The 27,778-nt window shown below is 38.7% G+C and overlaps 2 protein-coding genes across 2 annotated transcripts in view; both read left to right on the plus strand.

Moving 5' to 3' along the window:
* bcr (breakpoint cluster region) overlaps window positions 1-17,781 on the plus strand; it is a 40,481-nt gene extending 22,700 nt beyond the window's left edge. The window contains 9 exon segments of the mRNA XM_015396612.1: window positions 1,564-1,661; window positions 1,750-1,881; window positions 7,358-7,417; window positions 8,043-8,152; window positions 8,305-8,444; window positions 8,570-8,704; window positions 8,797-8,902; window positions 16,282-16,441; window positions 16,521-17,781. Of these exon segments, the coding sequence (XP_015252098.1) occupies window positions 1,564-1,661; window positions 1,750-1,881; window positions 7,358-7,417; window positions 8,043-8,152; window positions 8,305-8,444; window positions 8,570-8,704; window positions 8,797-8,902; window positions 16,282-16,441; window positions 16,521-16,610 (1,031 nt within the window). The 3' untranslated portion in view covers window positions 16,611-17,781.
* A 7,385-nt stretch (window positions 17,782-25,166) lies between these two features.
* Window positions 25,167-27,778, plus strand: part of specc1l (sperm antigen with calponin homology and coiled-coil domains 1-like) — a 27,044-nt gene continuing 24,432 nt past the window's right edge. Inside the window, exon 1 of the mRNA XM_015396613.1 lies at window positions 25,167-25,306. The gene's annotated coding sequence lies outside the window, so the exon portion shown is untranslated. The remainder of the gene's footprint in view (window positions 25,307-27,778) is intronic.

A 27,778-nucleotide genomic window follows, 5' to 3' on the forward strand; every position in this document is an offset into this window, starting at 1 on the left:
AGGCTAGTCGGAGAAAATTTTGTTATGAGGCAGGGAGAATTAGACTAGACGTGTTAAAAAAAATAAATAAAAAAATTTATTTCTGACAATACACTAACACTTATGCAGATACTCGGCTCTTCTCACAAAATTCCACCATCTTGCACCCTGTTATTCTTTGGTGCCGGAAAGGCTTTTGATCGACTCGAGTGGAAATATTTGTGGAGAGTTCTAAAATGATTTAAATTTGGGGGGAAATTTTATAGCTATGATTCAAACATCATATTGAAATCCAACAGCAAGAATGTACATGGGAGGAGCATTCTCCGAGCTTTTCCACATAGGAAGAGGGAGTCATGATTTAATTTCTGTATTGAGCCGCTGGCACAATTAATTAGAAATTGTCCACAAGTATCACCCATTACAGTTGGATCATCAAGTCTTTCCCTATCATTATATGCCGATAACACTTATATTTATATGGCGAATGTCCAACAGTCACTTCCTCATGTCTCAGAAAAAATGCAACCGTTTTGGTATCTTTCAGGATATAAGGTTAACTATTCCAAAACAGCTCTGATGCTAATTAATACTGACAAGCACACTACTTTGCCACTACAGATACAAACGATGAAGGAAGTTACATATTTAGTCTTTCAAATTTGTAATGATTCATCACTCATAGCTACAAGCAACTATTTATCTGTTTTAAAGAACATTAAATAAGATACCAATAGGTGGGCACATCTCCCAGCACCAGTCACAACTAGAATAGCAGTAGTTAAAATGAATATATCACCCAGAATAAAGTTCTATGATTCCATTGCGGACCCCTACTGGTTATTGGTGCAAATTAGGCTCTACACTAAGGAAATATATCTGGAATGGCAAAGCGCTCAGCTGTTAAATGGTTAGTACTACAGATGAATAGGTCTAATGGTGAATGTGCCCTACCTAATTTCAAGTTTTATCATCGGGCCTTTATGTTGAGGGGATTTTCTTATTGGCTGGTCGAAAGCAAAAAAATCCTCAAGGAAAATTATCGAAGAAGAGTTAATCGAACATATAGAATGAAGGACTTTTTGTTTCACGGAATTTCAACTAAGACATGTAACTTGAATTATGGCCCACTATTGACATATATGTTAATGATATTTCAAGCTGTGAAGAAATATTTAAAATGTACACAACGTTGGTATAAATTGTCACCTTTCTGGAACAATAGGCTGTTTTTATCAGGTGGGAAGCCATTATCACACCGAGACAGGAATAGTAAAGGAATTAAAGTCCTACGGGACATTAAGGATGGGAGTCAATACCGAGTTTCCAAGAATTTGTTTCTAAATATAATATTGTTCTATTCTTTTACGGGACAAGATCTGCATGTAAGGGAGGGAGGAAGGGTGGGGGGAGGCTGTGGATAGGGAAGGATGGAGGGGGAGGAAGGTTAAAACTCAATAATTTTGTACACCAAAGTGTCATTGTTTAAGCTTTAATTTTAATAATCTTAATTTAAAAAAAATACAGATTCTTAAAGATTTTATTTTACTTTGAGTCTACTCTTGACAAATGTTCTACTTTTAGATCTTTACTGCTCCCTGGAGGTGGACTCCTACGGCTACTTTGTCAACAAAGCCAAGACACGTGTGTACAGGGACTCCACAGTGCCCAGCTGGAATGAGGTGCGACTCTGTTAACAAGTATAGAATTTCTATTAAGATTAACTTCACATGTGACATATTTTTGTTTTGTTTGTTTTTTTCTTGGAAGGAGTTTGAGATCGAGCTGGAGGGCTCTCAGACTCTAAGGCTGCTGTGCTACGAGAAGTGCTGCCCCAAAACCAAACAGAGCAAAGAGGAGGGAGAGATTACAGATAAGATTGTGGCCAAAGGACAAATTAAGGTACTGAAAGTGATGCAAGTCACAGAGAAGGCTTCCTGTGGCTTACTTGAAATATAACTAAATATGCTGATTGCATAATCTTCTTGCAATTAGAGTCCAAACAGGGTTAGATTCCAACATCCTTATAATCATAGTATATTAACCTAAAAAATGAATAAGAATCAGTATACAGTATGAATATTTTCACATTTGTTTGCATTAAAACTATATAACCTATTGGGAATTTTTATTATAGACAGTGCAAAAACAGTGCACAACAAGTGCACAAGCTGTGCAAAATGGAAAATGATAAAATTCATTCAAGCTGTAATTTTGTTTTACAAATAAAAAAAAATAAAAATCCAAAGTGTGATATTTGTGTTCAGCCCCCATGAGCTGATGTTTTGTAGAACAGCTTCAAGTCTTTTGGATTTTTTTCCTTGAACATGTTTGCACACCAAGCCCAAATTCAATGAAAGATTGAAGCACATGTTTGCGTATTTTTAGATTCTTAAGACAGATTCTAGTTCATATCATGGTTTCGACTTGGACTCGCCTACTCTAAGTCAGAGCATGCTTGTTTCTAAGCCATTTAATTTAAAGTCTGGCGCTATATGATGATCTCGGCCTCAGTCTCAAGTCTTTATCAGCCTTACAGTTTTTTTTTGCTGTAATTACCTTAATCCTTTCCTTTTTTATCTGTATCTCACCCAAAGCAGATGTGTTTTAGTTGTTGACGTGTCTCTATTCCTGTCTGACTCATGGCATTCCTTTAAAATTGCTGCGTAGGACCAACCAAAATAGACCGGGGGTCTACCTCTGTCAGAGCTATGCAAGCACATTTGCAGAGAATCTTGTGTGGTCTGACCAGCCCATGAATTTCATTAAGATGTACAGCAATAGCCATGCCTTTATACAAAATGATTTTCTAGCAGATAGGACGTGTGTCTGCTGTAACGTGGCTTTTAGACCAACATCCACTTTGCTGTGGTAATGGTAAACAACCCTTGGAGAGTGGAGTTAACACAAAACAAAACAAAGGGAATATAGAGTTGGTGTTCCTGTGAAAGGCTGCAGGAATCCTAATGTTCTGCATGTATGTCATTTTTGCTGAAGGTTATTTTTTATTAAAAATGAACTTTAAAGATTAATTGATAATTGAAGCAAGTTTTTTTCACGGAATCTCCTAAGCGATTGAGTTATTGACGGCATAATTTTTAGCATTTGGTTTTAAGAAAAAAGAAAGTTGACAGAGCTTTAGGTTAATCTTTTACAATGATTAAAGAGGATCTTCTAAAGCCACATGAATCTCATGTAACACTAGGTTGCCAGTTGATAAAAATTTTTTATGTGAGAAATTAGCTTTTGTCTTAGTCTAATGGTTGGTTACTCTATTTTGGTGTCTTTGTTAGCTAATCCCATCATTTTACTGCTGTAGAAGTAAGTCATGAGGGTGTTTCTGGGTCAGTAAAGCTCGACCTGACGATTGTGTGTTGTGACAGCGAGGGATTAGACTTTGGGCTAACCAAATGTAGCTGTTGGCACTGCTCTGCTGCTTGACACCAGGAGTGAGACGCTGAATGCTTGTTGGCTTCTTCCTCTATCCTTAATATATCTAGAGTTCCTTGTGAAAGTATACATACCTGGTAAACATTTTCATGTTTTTTTATCTTAACAACCACAAGGTTGGACTAGCAACACCATTAACTGGATACTGTTTGACCTCTAGAGTCAAAGACAAATTTAAACAGAACCTTAAACATAAACATAATATTTTATATAATTTACATTAACTTTAGTTCAACATAAATTGGAATAAATCTGTTCTTTAAATCAGTCTGGTAAGGGATCAGAACCATTTCTCAGGATTTTGGCCTACATTCAACAACAGTGAATGTTATCCTTAAACATAAAAATTTTTAATATCTTTTTTCAGGAGTAACTGTAATGCCATTTTTTTTTTTCAAATGCCAACTTTTACGTCATATAAGAAACCAGACCATCATTCAATTTTTTAGGCCCCACCTGCAGGAGTTAAGGTAAAAATAAATAGGGCAAAACACATTGTTGAACCACTGTAGAAGAGAAATGGCCAACTGGTGATACTGGTCTAAAGTGAACCAGCAGATCTACCTCAAAATGCCTATAAAAAAATAAAAATGTTTGGGTGTTGTATAATAGAGCATTTTAATCAAGCTGAGATACTCTGGCATTACTTAAATTGGCCTTTTTAAGTATGCAAACCCTTAAATAACACTGCAAAAAAATGGGGCCTGTTTGGTTTGAATGGCTTTCCTACGTCCTGCATTGATTTATCTTTAGAACCACTTTTTGTAAATTAGTCTTACAGATTTTTGTCAGAAAGTCATATGTGTTCATGATTTAACAAGTTTAAATGCAAAAAAGGAGGAAAAAATCTGATAAAGGGGGAGAGAAAAGTTTATTTTTCACAGCCGTTATTTTTCACAGCAGTTTAAGACCTATGAGGGGCAATTCAGATAATCTGCCTCTTTAAAAATTACCCTTCATAGTTTTAAACTTTGTAGAAGCCTTTTAAAGCCTTGTAATGAAGAGCTTGTCTCATGTGTGGCTAAAAGTCTTTTTTAAGAGGACTTGTTTGAGTCTCATTGGTTTTTATCTTTGTTCCAAATTAATTATTTCACTGTTAGATTTAATTCGTGAAACAAACCGATTCTTTCTGGAAGAGCATTTTGCTTTTTAATTATGTATTTAAAAGTTTAAAAGAGCGCTCTTCCTAACCACTATTATTGTGGGGTTTATTTTAATATGAACGGGCCAAAAACAGGATTCTGATTTGAAAAGAGATCCTGGTGTAAGATGAAAGTGTGCTGAGATCTGCCTTGGAGGAAAACAAAAGATTGCAATCACTCTTATTTCATTCTTATAGCCTGGACTTTAGAGAATACTTCAGAGCTTTAGTAGATGTGGCACGTGCCCTTGTGTGACAGGGCAGTCTTACTAATACCTATTTGGTCTAAGAGGATCGTTTTTGGTTACCTTACTGTAGATGCTGCCTGCCAGAATGTTTATAGCAGCAGGTGAGAGCACGTTGGTAGAAGGGTAGGAGGGGATTCTCAGGGTTAATCCTACAAATCCATTTGGGAAGTAGAACAACACAGAAGGCAAGTGTTAGTGGCCAGGCTGCCTGGCTTTTTAGCATTAGGGAAAATGCAAGAGTCTAATGGCTTGTTAAGAGTCGAGGAACATAATCAAGATTCGTCAACACGGAGTCAAGGGGTCGTTATTCTGGGATTCCAATGTTTCTACTTCTATTACTGGTGCGGTATAGAGACTAGCAGTATTTCATAGGGCTTTGCGGCTTTCTTGGTATTGTTTATTTGGAGAGACAAACATAAAACTACTGCCAGATGAGATGGGTGAGAACAGCCTTAATGAGGAGGAAAGTACGATTTGGGCCATCAGCGGGTTTGACAAAGAGGGAGACCCGGTTGTAAGGAGGCCCCTGGGTTCAGGAGCACGTCTTTGGGAAAGGGTCCGCAACAGTCTGCTCAAACCAAAGGTAAAGAGTTAGTAAAAGGGTGAATTACTGTCTAGGATGACCAACGGTTCTCTTAAAGTCTTGGAGTTTTGATTCAACCTGTTTTAGTTCCACCAACATTGTGTTATATTTCCTGGGCCTGATTAACTCTTAATCAGAACAATTTACTGCCTCCAGTTATTTTATTCTGACTTTTGATTTAAAAAAAAAAGCTGTTATATAAGAAAATAGGTTATTTTCTTTAAAAAAAAAAAAAGGATTATCAGAGATTCAAATGTTTCTTGGGTGAAAGAATATCTGCCACATTGCTCAGGACCAGAGCTTAGCAATGAGACATGATGCTCTCTCATTACTCATCAGGTCTGATGACTGATTCTTCCGGTTTCTCATCACTTACCCCCGATTCCACATACTCCCCCCCCCAGATTCCACATACCCTGTCAGCGCTCCACCCCCCTCACGTATGTCCTGCGGAGCACTTGTCTGTCATGTTAATCAATGAGTACTGTTCCACATACACCGCTACTCCTCCGCACGTCACCGTCCACGTACGTCCTCTCCATCCGTCAACGACAAAATACGGAGCCAAGTTATTTTTTGCTCCAGTCCGGCCAGGTCAAGATCCGCTATTACCATCGCACCAAACAGGAAAAAGAACGGCGAGAAGATCCGGTTTGTCAAATTAAAATATAGTAACAACAGATTGGTAACTACAAATTAGAGCATAATTCTTATATATTATTTTTTTTTTAAACTACCGGTAACACTGTTTATTTAAATGATTGGATGCAAACTGTTGGTTATTCACCAACCAGGATGCAGATTTCTCATCTTCATCAAAATATTAATTTTATACCGAGTGGCTTAAAAGTTTAATCAAATCCAGTCAAAAAAAAACTTCTTATTGCAGGAACGGATGATGAGATGCTGAGTTTGGGAGTAGAGAACAAAGTTCCTTAAAAAAAAAAAAAAAAACAGTTTCGAATGATCCTAGCTATCCCCGTTACAAAACTCTACAACAAAAATAAAATGTTTGGGCAGGAACTGCACATATTTTGATGCTGATTTATTTTATTTTTTTTAATGCTTCATTTTAAATTGAGCGTTAAAAAGTTAAATGCCACAAAACAACAATGATAATTGCTTAAGCCTCTTATTTAATTATCTAAAACATACATAAAACTAAGACTGATAAAACTGAAAAGACTAAAGAATCCCTTCTGGTCCTTTTGATACCATAGTTGAGCAGCTCTGTTTGATTCGAACTTGTTTTTTTGATGATGTAGTACTTAATATTTTGAGTTTATTGGTCAGACGGCATGCAGATGGAGCAGTTGTTGGTGCGCTCGACCATGTACGGAGGCCTTAGTCCTAGACGCGGCCGACCCGAATCCTACTGTCAGAAAAATGAGCTACTAGTGCCGTAAAAAAAAAAAATAAATAAATAAAAAAGTTATTCGCCAAAGAATGAAGGCCTGATCTATCACAACTATTTTTTTGGGGGGGGGCTAAGATTTACTGGTCCAAGTTGGCCGAATTGTATATGATCAAGTTTAGCTCAACACAGACATCAGTTCATCACTTTTTATTCGATATGAACTCATAATTGATAAAATACCTCTCTTTGTAATACTACTAGCTGCAAACATTTAGTGTGTCATATTTTCATTTGTTGTGAAATGTCATTATTTCACAAGCATGATTCACAGCTTGAATTCTGTGGGCCTTTAAATTAACGTCAACTCCCAGAAGAGATGACAAATAAATCACGTTTTTTTCAAAGCAGTGTGTGTCATTTGTTCTTTTATTTTAACATTTTTGTGAGAAAAAAACAACAGATTTCGTAGGTGAAATTTGTGAGATTAGATTTTTTTCAGCCACGTGCCTAAACCTGTTTTTTTTTTTATCATAGACATAATTTAAAATGAGCAGAACATAGAAAGCATCAATAAATCAGATTTCTTTGTATTTTTCTAGCTGGATCCTCAAACTCTACAGAATAAAGATTGGCAGAGAACAGTCATTGCCATGAACGGGGTAAGTTTTATTCTCCAGTTTGCACCTGATGCACCTGTCACTACAATACTGCAGATGACTTTGAATGTGACCAATGTTAGGAAAACTACGATAAGAATAGATCATTTTATTTATGATTAGAGCAGATGATCAAAGTCTAACGGTTACCCATGATTAAGTCGACATAGTAAGGGGGAAGTGGTGCTTTGATTCTGCTCTTAATAACATATATCTTTCTTAAATAGAACAAACGATCTATGATAAAATAATTTATGCATACATTAGAGCAGCAATGTTGCTGCTCTAATGTATGCATGAGGAGTAACTAACAACTAGCAAATGCAAGGTAAATTAAAATAGGGTGTATTACTATAAAATATCCATCTGTCCATCCATTTTCTAACACGCTTATCCCAAGTGGGGTCACGAGGGGTGCTGGTGCCTATCTCTAGCTATCTACGGGCGAGAGGCGGGGTACACCCTGGACAGGTCGCCAGTCCATCGCAATATTACTATAAAATATGGTCATGCTAATGTCCTGTAGTCTGAATGGGGTATAGCAGATATGATTTCAGGCTGATTGCAGGATATATATGTAAATAATGTTCCCAAAATTTCATCAGTTGCTTTCTCTGACCTTTTGTAGATTGAGGTGAAGCTGTCAATGAAATTTACCAGTAGGGAGTTCAGCTTAAAGCGAATGCCATCACGGAAGCAGTCTGGTGTCTTTGGAGTAAAAATTCAAGTTGTCACAAAGTAAGTTGCTTGTATTTTGTTCGGTATTAAGCTTTTTAAATTAATCTTCCACATATCAGTGTCTCTGTATGTACGGAATGAAAGATTCTGTATTGAAAAGGTTTGTCTGCCTCATACAGTGTCTTGGTTTTCCACATCTCTGTTGTCTTTAGGCGGGAACGCTCCAAAGTTCCACTAATTGTTCGGCAGTGTGTGGAGGAGATTGAGAGACGTGGGATGGATGAAGTGGGGATCTACAGAGTGTCTGGTGTTGCCACTGACATCCAGGCCTTAAAGGCTGCTTTTGACTCGAGTTTGTTTGATTTCAATTTGTTCCTTTAGTGCTCTGTCATGGAAACGTATGACATGATAAGAGGAAGAAGTCTAAGCATTTTAACACACCAGGTCACTCTGCTGCTTGTCTTGTTCTGTCTACAGACAATAGGGACGTATCGGTGATGATGAGGGAGATGGACGTAAATGCAATTGCTGGAACTCTGAAGCTGTATTTCCGTGAGCTGCCAGAGCCTCTCTTCACCGATGAGTTATATCCAAACTTTGCTGGAGGCATCGGTCAGTCTTCCTGGTTTTATCCTTTCAGTATTGTCATCAGCCATTCTTTAAGTTTTTGTTCTTATTGCTGCAAATCTGTCTTTGTCTTTCAGCTCTCTCTGACAGTGTGGCAAAGGAGAGCTGCATGCTCAACCTGCTGCTATCTCTGCCAGAGCCAAACCTGGTGACTTTTCTCTTTCTACTAGACCACTTAAAAAGGTAAAAAGATGCTTTGTTGGATGAAGTTCTAAACAATGTGTCTTGATGTTTCTGTGTACCTGTATTTAAGAGACCAGGCACCAGTATGAGATTTTTAAATTAAATCTAGAAAAAAAGACCTTTAGCAAAGTATGCAGGACTAATCTTTCTCCAAATCATCAGTTTGTTTTTTAAATTAAAATTGTACTACTTTAGGGTCAGCTATCAAAACACAGTTAAAATATGTTTTAGGAGATGGCTTCTGGTGATAGAGCTAAGCAGACGTAGTTGAGAGAGCTCCAAGGAAATGTGATGAGAATTGTTATGTTTTGATACTTACTATTACAGAGTCTTCTATTATTACACTGGCTTCATTCGGTGTGCTTTTTTTTTTTTTTTTTTTGCGGGTCACCAATTATTTTATCTGACTTTTGCAACGTTTTGAACTTCATCAGTGATGACTGCTGCTAATGGCCAGGTCAGTGCTACTTTAAATGGGTTAGGATTCCCTTTGATGAGGGCGTGGAGGGTTCCCAAGCTTCTAGCTGACTAAGTGAATGGCTACAGTATACTGTGGATCTCAGCTTGCTTTGAACCAGCCATAGATGGAGCCCACAGAGTCCTGCATCCTAAAACAAAGAGTGGTGAGGCACCACGACCAGTGATTGCACGTCTGTTATATCAGAGGGATACGTTGGTGAAGATTCTCATTCATCCAGGCCATCATTTGACAAAAGTAAAAAAAAATAAAAATAATCCACTGGAATTTGTTTCCAAGTTTGAAGACATTTCGATTCCCATCCAGGAAGCTTTGTCAATTCAAATAGTCAAGAATAGTGATGAGTTCAAGGCTTTATAGAGCTGACCAAAGCAAAGCCTTGTTTTGGCTTAGAAACATGCAAATTGAACCTGACGAGCGGGTTCGCCACTTGGAATGGGGGTCGTTTGGTTTCTTAGTAGCCTGTAATACGCGAAACCTGAAATTTGAGAGATAGACAGGATTCCGGAGAGTGAGTCTAGAGAAAGGGCATCCATACTGTTAGCATATCAATTGAGACAGACCTCCACATCCAATTCATTTCCAAAAATAACTACTCCACCAGGTGTAGTGCTGACCCCTTATAAATAAATAATATATTTAAAGACTTCTATAGTACTCTCTACTCATCCCAACATAAAACTGACCCTCAGGCATTGCCATCTGTCTTTCATCAAATAAGAAGACAAATGCCTACTATTACTTCTTTTCAAAAGAAGTCCATTGAGCAGACTCTCCAAGGAGATGAAATTATTAAGTAAATCCATACTACTGCAATCTGGGAAGTCTCCTGGTCCCGACGAACTGCCTATAGAATTTTATAAGAAAAATAAATGTTATAGTTAATTTTATAAGAACTTCTCCACCCAAATTCTGCCTCTTCGATTAAACATGTTTTATTGATTCTTATTGATGAAACACTGACCCCCATCTCTCAGACAAGCCTCCATTTTCTTAATACTGAAGAAAAATAAAGATCCAGATCACTGCTCTTCGTACCGTCCTATATCACTTCTAAACGCAGACATCAAAGGGGAACGCCGTTTTTTGTTTTTTTTTACATTGGGCCCTTGATTTTACGTTATTACATCATGTTCTACTTCCCCATATGAGTTTTTGTGTTGTGACAGGCAGCGCGGGCCACAGGCGGCTACGCTCTACCCCTTATATTCATTCAGCTAGCTAATCTGAATCGTTCAATTCCATTTCGAGAGCGAGATCATTTGTGGTAATAGCACTAGACATCTTCGAGGCATGTGAGTAAAACTAGCAGCAGTTCAGCGGACAGGATGAATGAAAGGTAGCCGGCGTGCCTGGATGACGTCACACACACCCGCTTTGTTTAAAAAAAATATAAATATAAAAAATATAACCGTGGATGTCTGGGGGACAGTGATTCGCCTACATGTTATGAATGCTGGCGTACCATAAATGATAAATTATGAACAATTTAGTTTGTGCTTTCAAGTCATTGTCCATAAGAAGACGTAACTTGGATATAACCTAACTGAATATCTTCAGAACAGCTCTAAATGACACAAAACTCATATGGTTGAGTAGAACATGATATAATAACGTAAAATCAAGTCCCAGTGTAAGATTCTTGCTAAGGCCCTGTCTCTTAGGTTAGAACTTGTTCTTACCTTTATAATGCATCCAAATCAAACTGGTTTTATCAAAAACAGACACACTTTTTTTAATATTCTATGTCTTTATAATATTATTTATGACAATAATTTTCATTGTCCTGAGGTAGTCATATCTATGGATGCTGAGAAGGCCTTCAACAGATCGTTTTACCTTTCTTTCTAACTTTGGCTTTGGCGAGGGCTTTCTTGCGTCTGTGTGGCTTCTATACACCTCTCCCCTATCTTCAGTGCCCACAAACGGTATTTTTTCTGAATGCTTAGCCCTACACAGGGGAACCCTCCTTTTTGTTGTGGCAATTGAACCTCTGGCTATTACATTACGCACGCAGAAGGCTTTTAAGGGCATTGTCCGCTATGGTGTGTAACAGAAAGTGTCTTTATATGAAGATGATCTCCTTTTATACGTTTCCAATCCAATTGAGTCTATGCCACATATACTTGAAACTTTAACATCTTTTGGGGCTATATCAGGATATTAACTCAATCTTGATTGGTTAACTTGAGGTGTTAACCAAACCACCTCTTCTAATTTACTGTCTTGCCTACCCTTTAAAGTGGCGAAAAATGGTTTCAAATACCTGGGCATAGCCATCTCTCCCAAGTTCAATAAGAAAAACTGTGAAGCCCTTCTTTCACGTGTGAAAGATGATCTGAGCCCCTCACTTCAGATGGTAGAATAAACTCTGTAAAAATGAATGTCCTTCCTAAATTTCTCTATTTATTTCCGTGTATCCCATTGTTATCTCAATCTATTTTCCACCGCTTGGATGTGGCAATTTCACAGTTCATTTGGAACAAAAGGGTCCCAAGTCTACGTAAGATGTAATCACTTGGGATTTAAAACAACATCTCATGGTCCCCTGTTTCCCCCCTCTATGAAGCCTTGTGCTTTCAGGCTATGGTACCAGAAGGGCCTAACCATAGGAAGGGATTTGTTTGTAGATGGTAGATTTGCCCTTACACAAGTACTTACAAGTACGACATTATAGAAAGGATTTTCCAACAATGCCTGCAGATATCTCAATTAATAGGATTTTTAAGCTTCCCCTCTTGATCAAAGGCCTTGTACCCACTCTGTATAGAGATATACACTCTCTGTGTTCTTCTCCAAACCAGTCTTTTAACCCTCTGGTCCCAGTATCTGGGGCCAGATCGGACACTGGCCTGGGGGTCTATTTTTGGCCATGTTCACTCATCTTCAGTGTGTGCTAGGCACGGGGTAACTCAATGTACAGTTATACACAGTGCATACTGGACGAAGGCTAGAGTTTTTCGTGTTCACCCCAATACTGACCCTATTTGTGACAGATGTCCCCCGCACCGTGGGACTCTGGTCCATATGTTTTGGACATGTCCATCCTTATATGCATACTGGTGTTCTGTAGTCTCTTCCGTCTCAGATGTGCTGCAGATACAATTAGAGCCATGCCCAATTGTGGCCTTGTTTGGAGCCCTTCCTAGCACAGTCAAAATATCCAGTTCTAAATCAGACTTTAGAGCATTTCTTTTTCTCTTAGCTAGGAGGTTAACTTTGATTTACTGGAAGGCTAGACATCCTCCCTCACACTCCTTATGAATAAGAGATGTTCTGCTGTTCTCAAAGCTGGAAAAGATAAGACGCTTGAAGAAGGGTGCTGTGTCAAAATTTGATAAAGTTTGACAGTCATTTCTCACTTATCTTAAATTCCCTGAACCTACAACCCCCAGAGGCTTCTTAATTTAGAAATGGCAACGTAGTAGCCTGTAGCCTAATTTCTCCCTTTCTTTATCCCTTACTCATTTGTTTTTGACCTAAATCTGTATCCCCCAACGAAAATTCTTTTTTTTTTCATTTTTATTTTTGTTTTTTTTGTTTTTGGTTTATTGTCTTGGTTAATTAACATTAGCACAGCCTAAGCTCAGGGTGGGAGGGGAGGGTGTGGGTGTTTGTAATTGTTTTCCTTTATTAATGCTTTTCTTATTTTTATACTACACTGATCAGTCTATCACTGCATGCATCTGATTTATACTTTAAATTATTGCGTGGTCTTTGTTAGTGCAGAAACTAAAATAAACCTTGGGGAAAAAAAGATGTTTTAGGGGGTCCAGGGTTTGGCTTCATTTTAATTTAAACAATTTAGTTTCTAATTTCAATTCCCAGTTGGAACCAGGTTCCTATCAATTAGTTTCTTTTTAAGGAATAGTCCTAGAAGTTAACATGTGTATGCTGGCTGACCAGAGCTGGTCTGGATCAGGATTTTAGCTTGGAATATTTCATAGGGTGTACACCTTTGTGTATCATATCTTTAGGTTTTTGACAGCATAGGGATGTCCAAAATTTTTGAAATTTGGACTCAGAAATTTGGAATTAGAAATTTTCTTGCAATTAGCTATTTCTTGCATTTTGAGGTAGAATGCAGATGACTTTTTGTCTTTGTTACAACACTACTTTTGTTCTGATTAAGGGAAATATGTGTGCTTGAGTAGAGGTGTAAATTTGATAAGACATGAGATCATTTTTAGGTACAATATTATGTTTCATATGTTAATTCAAGCAATCATAAAGTGTAATGGTACATTCACACCGCAATTTGAGCATCTAATAGCGACTGCTGCTTCTGTTTTAATGCTTACCCATATTGAGATCAAATGATTGCAGGAGCATCTTTGACGCTTCTGAAGGGCATCCAGTAAGGTGTGTCCAGATGCGTCTGATGCTCCTGCTGCTCGGGTGTTCAGTGGCAGAGAGTGGCTTTGCTATATTTGATGCTTGTGAAGCACGTCATGCGCGTCAGATGTTGAGAGAGCATGAGGCACTGTTTCAGATGCATTAAGTTGCAGTGCTCCTGCTGCTCTAGAAGCCCTGCAGGACCTGTTGATGCACTTTGATGCCATAAAGTTTACATCTAAAGCAGCTGCTTCTGCTGCCCAATTGCGTCCTGTGTCAACATAGCATAATGCCCCTGCATTTGCTGCTTTTGAAATTTTGAACATTTGAGATAAGCTTCCGGGGGAAAATAAGGGCATACCAAAGCTGTGCATCTCAAAAACAGGGTGTACAATTTGTCACTTTTTTTAAGCAAAGGGAGTACAATGTAGGCCTGTAGACATTGCTAGCTAAAAGCCTGGTCTGGATGAATTAATCAGAACTTCTTACTGGAATTAAAATTTATATTTTTATTTCATTAACTACAAATTATCAGAGGGACATTTTCATCAAGTTTATAGATATTCAACTTATGAACTCTGTCAATTTTATGTCATTTTGTTTCACAATTTCAAAAAAGTTAAAATGGTTAAAAAAAACAACTACTGAAGACGTTTCACTTCCCATCCAGAAGGCTTTTTCAATTAGCGTTTAATTCCAAACTTTTTAAGATATCCCAACAAAGCCTTGTTGTGGCTTAGAAAACATGCAAATTGAACCAGGAAAACAGGTCCACCCCTCAGTAATTGGGGAGTCATTGAGGTCTTTGTCAGCCGCAATGCCCGATACTGGCCTATGCCTCTGAAAATGGGAGTCATCAGGGCCATTGTTGTCCTGGCTGACCAGGCGAGATATTTTGGTTCCCTGCATGGCCATGAGGATTAAGATGATAGCAGGAAGGAATCAAATCTATCACTGCGTTGTAGGTTTTTGAGAACTGAAACCTGATCCACCCCCTCTGTTTAAAGGTTGGTTTTTCTCTCTCAACATAAATGGCCTTCTTCGCATCCCTTTCAAACCACCTTTTATTTGTCCAAAATGTGAACATTCTGGTCCTCAAAAGAATGTCCTTTGTCCATAAGGTGTAGATGTACCGCCTAGTCTTGTCTGGAAGAGGTAGCTCTCGAAACAACCTCTCTCTGTGGAGAGGTTGTTTGGTTTCTCCAATATAAAGATCAGAGCATTCCTTACTGCAGGAACTGGATACACCACTCCGCTCACCTTAGGTCTGGGGGTTTTGTCTTTAGGTTTGAAATGTACTAGGATTTTGATCTTGGAGAAAATCCTCTTGAGTTTTTCAGAGAATCCAGCAACATATGGGATGGCGAATTCTTTATTTGTTTAATCTTCTCACCCTTACGTTCTACTGCTTGTCTTTTGGATTTCCTTCCAAACGGCCAGTTTGGGTAACCTGATTCTGACTGCTGTGGTGGCTCAGTGTTGTTCACTGCACCTCAATTCCAATCAGTTAGACTTGGGTATAATACTTCTGGACTTTTTTTTGTCCATGGGGAACTGGTTATTCTGCCTAATAATGTCCAAGAATCCTTTAAACACATCCTGCATCTGGATTAAGATGTGGATCGTCACCAAAATTTAATGGATTGGGACTGAAGTGAACCTTTGGTAAAAATCTATTCATAACTTTTCAAGTTATCCTGTACTCAGACGGTTGGACAGACAAACAAACACAAAAATTCCCCTAAAAACAACCTCATTGGCGAAGGTAACCATGAATAAAAACTTGTTTTTATACAGTTAAAACATTATGTAAAAGTGCAACTAATGCAGGGGAAATGAATCCAGTAGGGATAAATACCTAAGCACTGCAATGTCACAGGGCATCAAAGAAGAGTTGCTTTCATCACAAGTCCAGAGGCATCATGTCGGTTGTGCACAGTTTTTGCCCAATTTTATCATGTTGCAAGCGTAGCTCTGAGTCAGCTGGTTGCTTCTTTAATCAGAGATATGCAGTACTTTCAGATGCTGCTGCACACATACATGGAGCTGTGCAATTTTTTTCCTTGTTGGTATTCTGTGGCCTCTTCTTTCATTCAAACTGGAATCCAAAACACAAAAATTTGAAAGATTTCAGGTAAATTGTGGTCTTAGTTCTGGTTCCAATCCATTCTCAGCACCAAACCCAAGTAAGGACACAAGAAAAGTAAACTCTTCTGTAAAAGAATATAATTTCTTTACTAAAACCTAATGCTCATAAGCAGTTTCCAAAATACTGTTTTTGATGTGTCAGTAAAAATATCCTACCTGGTCTGTTTTTAAGATATTTTGTGAGGAAAACTGTCCATTCATGGTTTACAGCTGTAGAACGGCACATGAAGGTACCTCACAACTAAATGTCATCATCTTTATTTGGTTGTAACTTCCTGTTTTAATTGCTCTGGCTTTATAGGTAATGTTTTGTCAGTAATATGGGTTCTAAAATCCACTTTAAAAGGCAATATAAATTCTTACTGTAATTCACTATGTTCCATATTTTGAATTTTCTGATGATGGCTCTTTTTTACAGGGTGACTGAAAATGAGAGTGTCAACAAAATGTCTTTGCACAACTTGGCCACTGTTTTTGGACCCACTTTGCTTCGACCTTCTGAAAAAGACAGCAAAATCCCATCGAGTTCCCAACCCATCTCCATGAATGACTGCTGGTCCCTTGAGGTTATGGCTCAGGTACAATCCATACTAAAATAGCAAAACAAGTTAGTGTTAGATTTGGAGTATTTGTACATGTTGTGTGTTTTCTTTTAAGGTCCAAGTCCTTCTCTACTTCCTCCAGTTGGAGAGCATTCCAGCCCCTGACAGCAAGAGACAAAGTCTCCTGTTTTCCACAGAAGTATGACAGGAACCGGAAGGAACTTTCTCATAATGATCTACAGAAGGAGTATCAGCCTGTTTTGTGCAGCCTTGCATTTACTTTTGTTAGCCAGCAGGAGGCACCACTACCCTCTAGAAAACTGGAAGACACCATTATCAAACATGCTCTGTTTATGTCATTCTGCTGTGTCAGTAAAAGACTTCCCTGAAGATTTATAAGTGAAATATATAATTCCATTTTTATTTAATTTAGCTAAGGAAGAACTATTTACAGTTCTTTGTTTTATTCCCTCACACTGTTTTATGCAGTTTATCTCCAAATTTACACTGGAGTTTTGTTTATATGTCTGAAATTTATCTGATTTATCTGTTGCTGTGGATGGTTGGATCAAGATAGATTTTCCCCAACCTCCCTCCAAAAACAGTTTAGATTCACCTGTGCCAATGTTTTTTCCAGATAATGACCAATAGAGCTAGAGCTTTTCTTTTCCTCATTTGTTTACACGTTTTAAACTGTATAAGAACTACAACTCTACTCAGCACATGTCAACATGCAGGCATGTTGAATTAACCAGTGGAGGTTTTGTTTTGTTTAAAACTATCGTTTTCCTGCTTTGTTTTTCAGTGCTCAGATGAGCTACAGTATCATTTTACTGGTACATAGAGTTTTAAGGCGAATCATTCCAGGAAATCTACCCAAACTCAGCCTAACATAGAATGTGTACCATGCTTTATATATTTTCGATTACATGTCTCTCTTTTTGTCCACAGTCCATAACAGTGTTCACTTTCTCAGATTTTGTCTAAAAAATGTATTCAGCTAAACTTCTTATATTGCTTTGTGCATTCCTTCGTAGTCTGCCACAGCTGTAGAAATAAGAGCACTATCTGCAAACACTAAATATTTATCTGTAGGACAATCGAAATGCAGCAGTTCCCTCAAACCACCCTAGCAATGTTGGGGATTGTGTACACCCTGTGCTTGCAGGTTTTATTCCAGCTCTTTACAAATAGTTAAAACAAAAACTGTAACCTTAAAAGTTCCTGATTCAAGTCAAGCAATGTTTCTTAGTGATGCTTATAGATTTCTATTGTACAGTATGTTTGATTTATGTAAATAAAAACTTCTAAATTTTATTTTAATTTTTTCTGAATTAATGAATAAACAACACTGTGGAGAACATTTAGGCCTGAACCCATAATAAAATAATATAAGTGTCAACTCTCTCCTCTAAAATTACTGTCAATTTCCACCAATATATGGTAGCAGTTCCTAGCCAAAATCGGTAGGCTGACTGACTGATCACCACACTTTTGAACCATGATCCTCAGAGACCATAATTTTTTTTATTAACCACAAATAATCCTTTTATATTTACAGTAAATCAAATATGTAATCTATTGAAGTAAGAAAGAAATATATATATTTTTTATGCATTTAGCTGAATCCAAGGGGCTTAGCACACAGAGTATAAGTGTTGAAATAAGATGCTTGTCCTGTAATCATGTCTTCACCAATGCAGGCTTACTATGAAGGAAATGTTTTTCTTAACTGGAACCCATGGGTAGAATGCAGTGTGGCCCCTGCTAAATGGTTGGCATGCATTTAACAGATCAGGACACAGACTGGCCTGTGTCCTGATCTGGAGAGAAGGGACTGAAGAGAACTGAAAAAGCAGGCAAAGCAACATCCTTCTCAGGCATCATCCAGCTCTGCCTGATGCCTTGAACTGCTTCTTTCTATGTTCCATCCCTGAAAGCGCCAGAAAGAACACTTAGCTCATCTAAGAGCTGCATCAAGTGATCTCCACCTTAAGGAAGATGAACATCAAAAAAGCTGCAGGTCCAGAGATGGTGTCAGGTTGGATCCTAAAATCAAGTCCTGATCAATTTGCAGGATTTTTTCCCTGTGAAGCCTCAACCTCCACCTGGTGCTTTCCATGGTTCATATTTGCTTAAAGTTCTCCATCGCTGTGCCTGTACCCAAAAAACAAAACATTTCCCTCAGTGAGTACTGTTCTGTTGCTCATATCCCAGTCATCAAGTGCTTTTAGAGGTTCCTCCCAATGTCCAAAGTACCTTGACAGCCTGCAGTTTGTTTACATGTAGAATTGCTCGACTAATGATAATGTTTCATTAACATTTCACACAGTTCTGACTCATCTGCAGCATCTGATGTAAGGATGCATTTTATGGACTTAAAGGTATAGAGGATAATCTTTCATTTCCAGGTGGATCATCAAAATAAGTGGTCATCCTAATTGTCAAACATTCTGATGATATGTTTACTTAAAGCCGTCCTACGTGGTGGTCCCAGTAGCCATCTTTTTCTGCGCATGCGCACTTTTAGGCGTATTTATCTGGTAATCTATGGTTTCAGACAGTCATTGAAGCTCATCTTTGTCACCGCAGTTAAAATGGCCAAAGAAAAAGTGTATGAGAAGAATGAAAAGGCCTCAGAAGAGACAGATATATCCTTGCTTTTCATGGAGAGCTCTCCTCGCAAAGCATTATTGGATTTGCTGTCACAGGAGCCCCCCTGTCACTGCCTGACAGCGGCGAATAATAACAACGATGGCGCAGTCTCCGCGCAATGGAGGAGGACTTACGTGACCAACGGAGCAAAACGCTGTGATCATCTGTCCGTACGGTCAGTTAACTGAGTTTCCTATAAAGTCAACTACATGTATATAGTCCCTGCTCTACATAGTAATTGAGGGATTCAGGGATTAGGGCGGACATTCGGGCACAGTAAGCTTGTATGAGCTATGAGAACAACAACTTTTAAACAGAGCGTGCACAAGGAGAAATGGACTCGTGCATGTCCTCACGCACACATTTTTTTTTTAAGTGGAGAGGGCAGGCCTTTTAAAAAAGGCTCATGAAAATCCTCTGACTCTTGTTGTGCAAAATGATATCCTGCAGATAATGAATAAATGATTAACCAGAACTGGAGTTATAGTTAATTATTTAACTTATTCAAAATCAGAGGTGAAGTGTTCTTAGTTGAATAATTGTAGCTCTAATTTGCCTACTTACCAGGGTTTATGCCTTTCCCTTCTTGATGGTTCCTGGACCGGCTGCTAAAATCCAGGTATCCACCAATTTAGTGACCTAGGCTAGGTTATCAGAGGAGCTATTAATTATCAAAGAACTATTTGTCTTTGTTTATTCACACTATTACCAAAACAGGGTGGATCTGGCCTGAGTGATAAACCATCCGGGTATGTATATATATATATATGAATCACAAACCACTGCAAGTTAAACAATGACGTCTTTATTCTCATAATTCAGGATTACAGAAATCTAACATCTATGCAAACGCTACACGCTATTAGAAAATAAACAAACACAAGATAGACTAAATGACTAGTTTGAAAGAAAAGGAGTAACACCCCAAGAGTCCGTTTAACTGGCTTCTGAGATTGTCCAAGATAGGCCAGATGGTAATACATTCAATAATGTCCATTTGGAATACCAGCAGGTATGATAATAACAACGGTGTAATTAAAACAACATAAAATACATTCAGCTTAAAATGATAAATGGTTAAAATGCATTAACAACAGCAGCAGAAGTTCGTTCAGCAAAGCGGCATAGACAGTGCTGTGTGTGTGTGTGTGTGTGTGTGTGTGTTTGTGTGAGACCCCCATTTTCATATGATGAAAGGTAGGAGGAGGGGGGAACAGCTTCCAACAATGGGCCTTAACCACGTGACTACATGTGGTTGAATGTGAGCAAACTCTCTATAAACTACCTTAAAGCAGAAAAAGAAGGAAAGGAGGATAGAAGGCAAGGAAGACAGAAATATCACTTGCAGCTTTAACAACTCACTTATTTCAACCGTTAAACCAAAGTTCTTATAACCAACACAGAATAAAATCAGCATTAATTCAAACTTCTATCTGCTTGTCTTTCACCCGAGCGCAGCACCTCAATAAAGCATCAAAAAGGAAAGTAGATGGATTTTACTTTGAGACATCTTCTAGTCCGGGAAGGAAGCGGGGGGAGGAGGAAGGGGGCACACGGTTCAATCTCAGATCCATGAGGGGTCCGTCTCACCAAGGGTCTGTTCTTGAAAAAGCCAGTTAAGTCGGTTTGATGCTACAGCAGAGGACTTGCTTCCCCCTGCCGATAGGCCGTGATGTCTGTAGCTAAGTCCTCACAAAGGGGGAAAATTCACACAGCGTTCAGCTCTGGAGAATCCCTGTCTCACCCAGTTCAGCGGGTGCTACTGTATGCACGATGTGACACTGCGATTCGTAACTTTTGATGCAGGAAAACAAAAGCTACTTCCAGTGAGCTTTCTTTTAGCATTTCACGTGAAACTGGTCTCTCCTTACAGGTGTGGTAACCCAGGGGGAAGAGGCCGATTGATCTCGCGCTCTGACTTTTAAACCCTGAATGTCGTAGGCGTATTTCCTGTTGAAGTTTCAGCCTGCTAGTCAGCTGATTGGTCCATGCGTGAGCTGACTTTTTCTTTGGCTGGAAGTTTCCAGACGTTCTTTGTTCTCTTTGTGCAAAGAAAGGGGGATGGTTTGAAATGGTTCATCCAATTGATTTGGGCTCCATTTTGGCAATATATCCCGACACTCTTAACACTGGCTTACCACAAGGCAGTGTTTGCAGTCCTTCCATCTTTGCTCCCTTGACACGACTGTTTTGCTATCTACAAAGCATACATGATGTTGTTCATACCCAACAGTGACGTGACCCCAGACAGAGAAGAGACACAAAGCCTGACACTGGTGCTCCAGGGATACCTTTATCCTGAACACAAGTAAGACCAAGGAGTTCAAACTGGATACAGGAGATTCAGATTGAACATGCTCCTCTCTGCATGTAGTTGTGAAGCATGTGGACATCAGAAGGTTAGTGGCTATTCACATTTCCTTTGACCTCTACTGAACTGAGAACAACTTCCTACCTAATAAAGAATGCCCCAAAAATGGCTCATCTTTCTCAGGAAATTGAATTGCACTTGACTCTCTTCTCAGCTGCTCATATGCTTCTATAAGGCCACAACTGAAGCAACCTGTGCCTTAGAGTGAACGTCGGGTATGGTAGCTCCATGGTACATGATAGGAAGGAATCAGTCTGTGTTGTGGGGGACAGCCCTGTGGATTGCAAGAGGCCCTCTACAAGATTTAAACTTGGTTTAAGCCGCTGAAGTCCAGGAAAGGGGCCTGTGTGTTGGGCCAGGCAATGCACTGCTTGTCCTACTTCAATCAGGATAAATATACAGGAAGAGTAAATTTGAAACAGCCTAAAGAAAAAAGGTTTATTTCCTAAAGGAGTGAAGGCAATCGTCTCTCTGTAGTGCACAGGTGTCAAACTGGTTCCAGAAAGGGCCGTGTGGCTGCTGGTTTTCTTTCCAACCAAGCAGTAGCACACCAGACTCCATTCATCTCATCAAAGTGAGTCTAGTCTTAACCTGATGACTTGATGGGATGAATGGAGTCTGGTGTGCAACTGCTTGGGTGGAAAGAAAACCAGCAGCCACACAGCCATTTCTGGAACCAGTTTGACACCCCTGCTGTAGTCAGACACTCACCCAAACAGACTAAAACTCAGCTAGTTTGGCTATGAGAACATTAGTTCCTCCATTTTTGGATCAGGTTTTTATTTTCCTGATGTTTAAGCCTCTGGCTTGAATGCTGTGAAATTGGAAGGATTTTTACAGACTTTTTTCACCTTTTTGGATTATAATGCGCAACCATAGCAAATTACTTTTTTTTTTACACCCAGTGGCAGCTAATTAACATGTCCAAAGCTTAAATAATACTTCAGCTACAGTACTTCCGCAAGTACCAGCTGAGTTGAAAAGGAGGTGCCATGGATGCAAGGAGGAGAGTGAGGAACAACAAATTTAAACCACCTATTTAATCAGTCATTGTGGGCAATGTGAGATCTTTAGGAAACAGTTAGATGAGCTCCAAACCCTAGCAAGAAACCTGTTAGAATATCGGCAATGCAGCATGTATTATGTGTTTTACTGAAACGTGTCTGCAGAATCTCAGATTCCAGTGTCTCTGCTTTCCGACCATACCAGCAGACAGAGATTTAAAGAAGACTGGAAAACTCAACGGCGGTAGGTTGGTAGTGCTTGTGAACAAGAGATTACTTTTGAGTCAATGAATAAACGCAACCAGCAAACAATCTGACTTTATCATCAGGGTGAATTTTCTTTGTAAATTGCCTTGAAATGACGTGTTGTTGAATTGGCATTACATAAATAAACTGAATCGAAACTGAATTGAATTTGTCACTAGTGCCAAGATGTTGAACTGTTGTGGCAGTTGGTTTTTGGCCATATTTTGACCTTTTCCTGGGAAATTCAGATCACAGTCTTTTTTTACTGTGCTCCGACCGCAAGCCTCTTTATAAGAGACAACCTGCATTAAAAAGAGCAGCAAGAAGATGGTCACGGGAAGCTGAAGAAGCCCTGCAAGGTTATATTGAGACTAAAGACTGGGATGCACTGTGTCAGCCAAATGGAGAAGACATCAATGAAATGACTGAGCGTGACCAATCCCAAGTGATCTGAAGCTATTGCTTACTAAGAAAAAACAAGCACTCAAGAACTTTTTGCAAATCCAGCCCCTTATACAGGTCCTTCTCAAAATATTAGCATATTGTGATAAAGTTTATTATTTTTCCATATTGTAATGATCAAACATGAACATACATATATTTTAGATTCATTGCAAACTAGCTGAAATGTTTCAGGTCTCCTATTGTCTTAATATGGATGATTTGTCCTCCCCTTCCAATAAAATTGAAAGGACAAGCAGTCACTCCCATTCCCTTCAAGTCCAAATGTAGGCATAAAATTCACCACACTACAAAGTTATACTTTTTCTCTGGAATAGTAATTCCATAAAATTCATCCGTTGGTTGAGCCAAAGATCTAAAAATGTGGGTTTTGTTTATAAAAATTGTTCATATTCCACCGTCATCATCAAATAGCTTAGAAAAAAGCTTATTCTGTCCCAGATTAGATGATTCAACTTTGAAGACTGGAGACATATAGGAAACCAGACTTATTGTTCAAACATGGTCCTCAGTAGTGCTTGGGAAAAAGGGTACACACGTACAACATCCCGACACCTCCTCCTCCTCCTGGAAACCAGCTTGATCACAATTGCTATGGTATTTCCTACATTCCACAATTAGCATTTGTTGCAACACAACCAGAGTGGTTGCATTGGTCACCCTGGAATGAAGATAACCCCACAACTGTTCACACCAGTGCTCCGAACAAGGGAGGTCAGAACTGCAGGCACTGGTATATTGGCAGACAAATTTTGGTTAAAAGGAGTTGAAATATTAAAATGACCTTTGGTTTGGGAAGCTCATCTAGGATTTTCCCTCCATTGTTATATTTTGGTCATTACTGATCAGTGGTGTCAAAAGTGCACACATTTGTTACTTAAGTAGAAGTATAGATACTAGTTTAAAAACATTCTGGTAAAAATTGAAGTATCAACTTGATCTCTTTACTCAAGTAAAAGTGAAAAACTATGTGCTCCAACAACTACTTAAAGTATAAAATTATAAAGTAACCTTAAAAAAACTGTCAGATGCCACTATATGAATTGAAAGCTCAATTTTTTGACTATTTCGAAAAATGATTTGAGATAGGGCCAAGGATGAGGGAGGTCTTCTTGGTCTCCGTCTCCATCTCTGATACGCTCTCGCCTGTGTCTGACCTTTAAGACATTTAGTGTTTTTCTGAATCCAGCATTGTAGCATGGCATAGACAATTCGCTTTTGCAGTGTGAAGAACACCTGCTTGCTTCTGATGATTTCCATTGGCTAACCAATGAGTGTTTGCGTTAAATGACTCATCCAGTTACACTAGTTTTCACTAGATGTGGATGGAGCCAATGATCTGCAAATATTTATAAACATTAAACCGAGGCCAAGAGTAATGAGTAACATTTGTTTTAAAATGTAAGGAATAGAAAGTACAGATGTGTGAAAATGTAATGAGTAGAAGTCAGAAGTAGGAAGAAAAATAAGTAATGGAGTAAAGTATAGATACCTAAAAAATGTACTTAAGTATAGTAACAAAATATTTGTGCTTCGTTACTTGACACCTCTGTTAATGATATAAGAACTTGTTTTTGGAGAGGCTTATTCACACTATCACAATGCCTCCACCAAATGCAGTTGGAGCATAAAAGGTTTTTTTTTCTTTTTATACTGAACAGGGAAACCCACATGCATTTTCCTTACAAATGTGGCACCTGTTTCAGGAAAAAATACACTGCCATGGTGGATTTATTGCAGAGAAGTATTGCCACACAAAAAATACCTTAAAACGACAAATTCTCTATTTTCATACCTTAGTCTTTAGTATTTTATTATATTTTGTCTTTAGTATTTTAGTATTAGGTTCATAAATAAATTATAGTTTTACGTTTATTTCTATTTATTTTTGGTCTTACTCTGTCCTTGATTTAGTACATTTTAATTAGCCTGAACTTTGTCAGGCTTTATGATAATGGTGTTTGAGCCCCTCCTGTGCAGTCTGATGCTGAGCTGATGAAACCAGGGACGGGAAGGGAGGGGAGGGGGTCAGAAGAAAAAAACAGCCGAAACACCGATGCTGCCTTCTCCAGTTGCTGGATCTGTTGACTGTCCGGAGCTGTTAATGGATCTCCATCAGGCCTTAATCAAAGTTTGAAGTTGAAAAGATTAGAACGACCAAAGGTATGGTTTTCAATTTTTATCAGTTTGCTGTCAAGAAGCCTGTCTTTTAGCCCTGGCTATGCTAGCCATGCTAGCATAATATTAGCATTAACCACCAAAAGTTCTCTAACTAACTTAAAATAAGAACCAAATCCCAGCTGTAAAATTCAACAAAATTTATTACAACACCCTGGTTTCATGTCTGTAGCTTTTATAAAACAAGAAACATTGATTATTATCTATTAGAGGGGTTCTTGGTTCAGCTGTCAAGTTAGCTAATTCATTTTTGAGTAATGCTGAAGAATTTCAGAATAAGTGCGTGATATTGTCACGTAGCTTCACCATGAGTTGTATGTGGAGTATGAGATCTATTGTGGAATTCCAACTATGCCTTGAAGGCAGCCTGGTTGAACCCTTTGTTGATCTTTGCTGTAAAATTAGTTTAAAACTTAACATTGAAAGGTGGTGTAAATGGTTTTTAGCTGCTAGTCATAGTGCCTACGTACTATGTGCTATATAATTGTCATTTATGCTTTTATTGTATTTGTATATTATAGTTAGACGTTACTGTTATACTTTATGGAAAATGTATTCCCAAGTTTGCTTACGTGTCTCGCTTCATGCTTTTGTTTTGAAAGCTGTAAAACAAACAGGAAGTTGATAAGATCCTGCCTCGCGGGAGAACTACATACTGTAGCTGATGGTTATATCCTTTATTTAGGGTTACCCAGTGGTTTACTATACCAGGAGTGACCCCGTTTTCTTTCCACATAATGTGTGCACCAGTGAAGATTAGCGAGTTATTCGTTTTGCTTCGGTTCTTAAGGAGTTCAACGCTGTTCCATTCAGATAGACAGTGTTTACACCGCGGGCAGCGTCATCAAATGAGAGAAGCTGTAGCGAAGTTGACATCCCACCCACGTGAAAAAAAACCCTCAGAAAATTTGACTGAAGATTTTGTGCTCCGTTTGTAAAAGTTTATGAAGTCGAAATAGCCATTAAAAATGATTAAAACATAAGTTGTGCCCACTTTTGTTTCAGAGATGATAAAGATTGTTTTTGGTCATCCAGAGGTCACCATCCTCCCATTAAGGAAGTAGCCTACTTTGGTTGGTTTTACTTAAGTGCAGATGTGTGCAATCAAAACTGTTGCTTGTGCTGTTTTAGTTTTTAGCATTTTTTAAGTTAGGTGGAGGACTTCACCATTTGACCAGAACTTGGTGTTGCGCTCCTTTTCTAAATATGTTACTGCATAACATAATATGGCATTCCTTTGCTTATACTGAATTTAACCTTTATTAGAATTTAGTCTGAGGAATGATTGTTTCACATTTTTAGTTAATCACTTCCCGGGTGTTACCCCTGGCAACTACAAAGCATTTCCCATTAATATTTCGTTGTCGACACTTCATAATAAAGGCATGGGTTAAACATAACATTAAAGACTGCTGCTAAATTGTTCTCTATGCCAAACCTTCCAATCGGCTTGAAGAGACCATGAATTTTGAAAAAGCCCTGGAAGCACAGAAAGGAGTAGTGTGCTTCTAATCATAGGTTAGCCTGGTAAACTTGCCCCACCCGTCAGCGGCCAAAATCATTTTTGGCTGTGAGTTGGTCTACCCTCTATCAATGCCCCAGGCCCTAGAACTGGCTGGCTAATCATAACGCAGAGATATGTTTTGAATATTTGGATGCAAATCGGTCGGGGTTTTGAGGGCGTGACGACAAAGCTGCGCCACGCTGAAGAAAGCACAACAAGGAAGATGACAACTATTGAACAGTTCTCGTTTGACTCAGCTTTGTAAGGATTAGACTTTGGGTTTTCGTTGAATCGTGAGCAGAAAAGGGCTCTACGCTCATTCATTTTTAATTTTATTTAACCACAGTCAGTTGCGCTCGTTGGTCAGAGCGTAGCCAATAGGCACAGACGGCGGTTTTAAAGACAACGGGTTGTTCTTATCAACAATCTTCCGATGTCTCATTCATCGGGGCCAGACTAAATTGCACAGGTAATCTCACACATAGTCTGGTTTATTAGGCTAATCATTGAGAGGATCACATTAGGATTTCGCTGTACTTACCTTTAATTGTGCAGAGAGCACCCGTGCTGGGGAGAGGCAGGCACTGACCAGTGTCTGCCCTTGAGGTAATGGAGGATGCTGAATAGTCCTTCTAGGGATAAATTAAGACAGCTTTTTGAAAAGTCACCTAAAAACCTCTTCAGAGCATTCCTTGTTTCATCCTTTGTCAACATTTTTTCTCAGTATTCCATTCTTACTGAAAAAAAAAACTTAGTCTGGGCTGCACGTCTCTAACCTGTCACAACGAGTAGCTGACTGGTTCCTACGAAATGTTGGCTACGTGTTACATTAATCCACTACCATTCAAGCCATAAACTAGTTTTCCCAGTGATGTTATCCTGGATTCAGCAGACTATGGCAGGCCATTTTGATATGCATTAGTTTGACTGATATTCAGATATCATAAATACAT

The sequence above is a fragment of the Cyprinodon variegatus genome, unplaced genomic scaffold (assembly GCF_000732505.1).
Source record: "Cyprinodon variegatus isolate N-32 unplaced genomic scaffold, C_variegatus-1.0 Scaffold809, whole genome shotgun sequence".
In the NCBI taxonomy this organism is placed as follows: domain Eukaryota; kingdom Metazoa; phylum Chordata; class Actinopteri; order Cyprinodontiformes; family Cyprinodontidae; genus Cyprinodon; species Cyprinodon variegatus.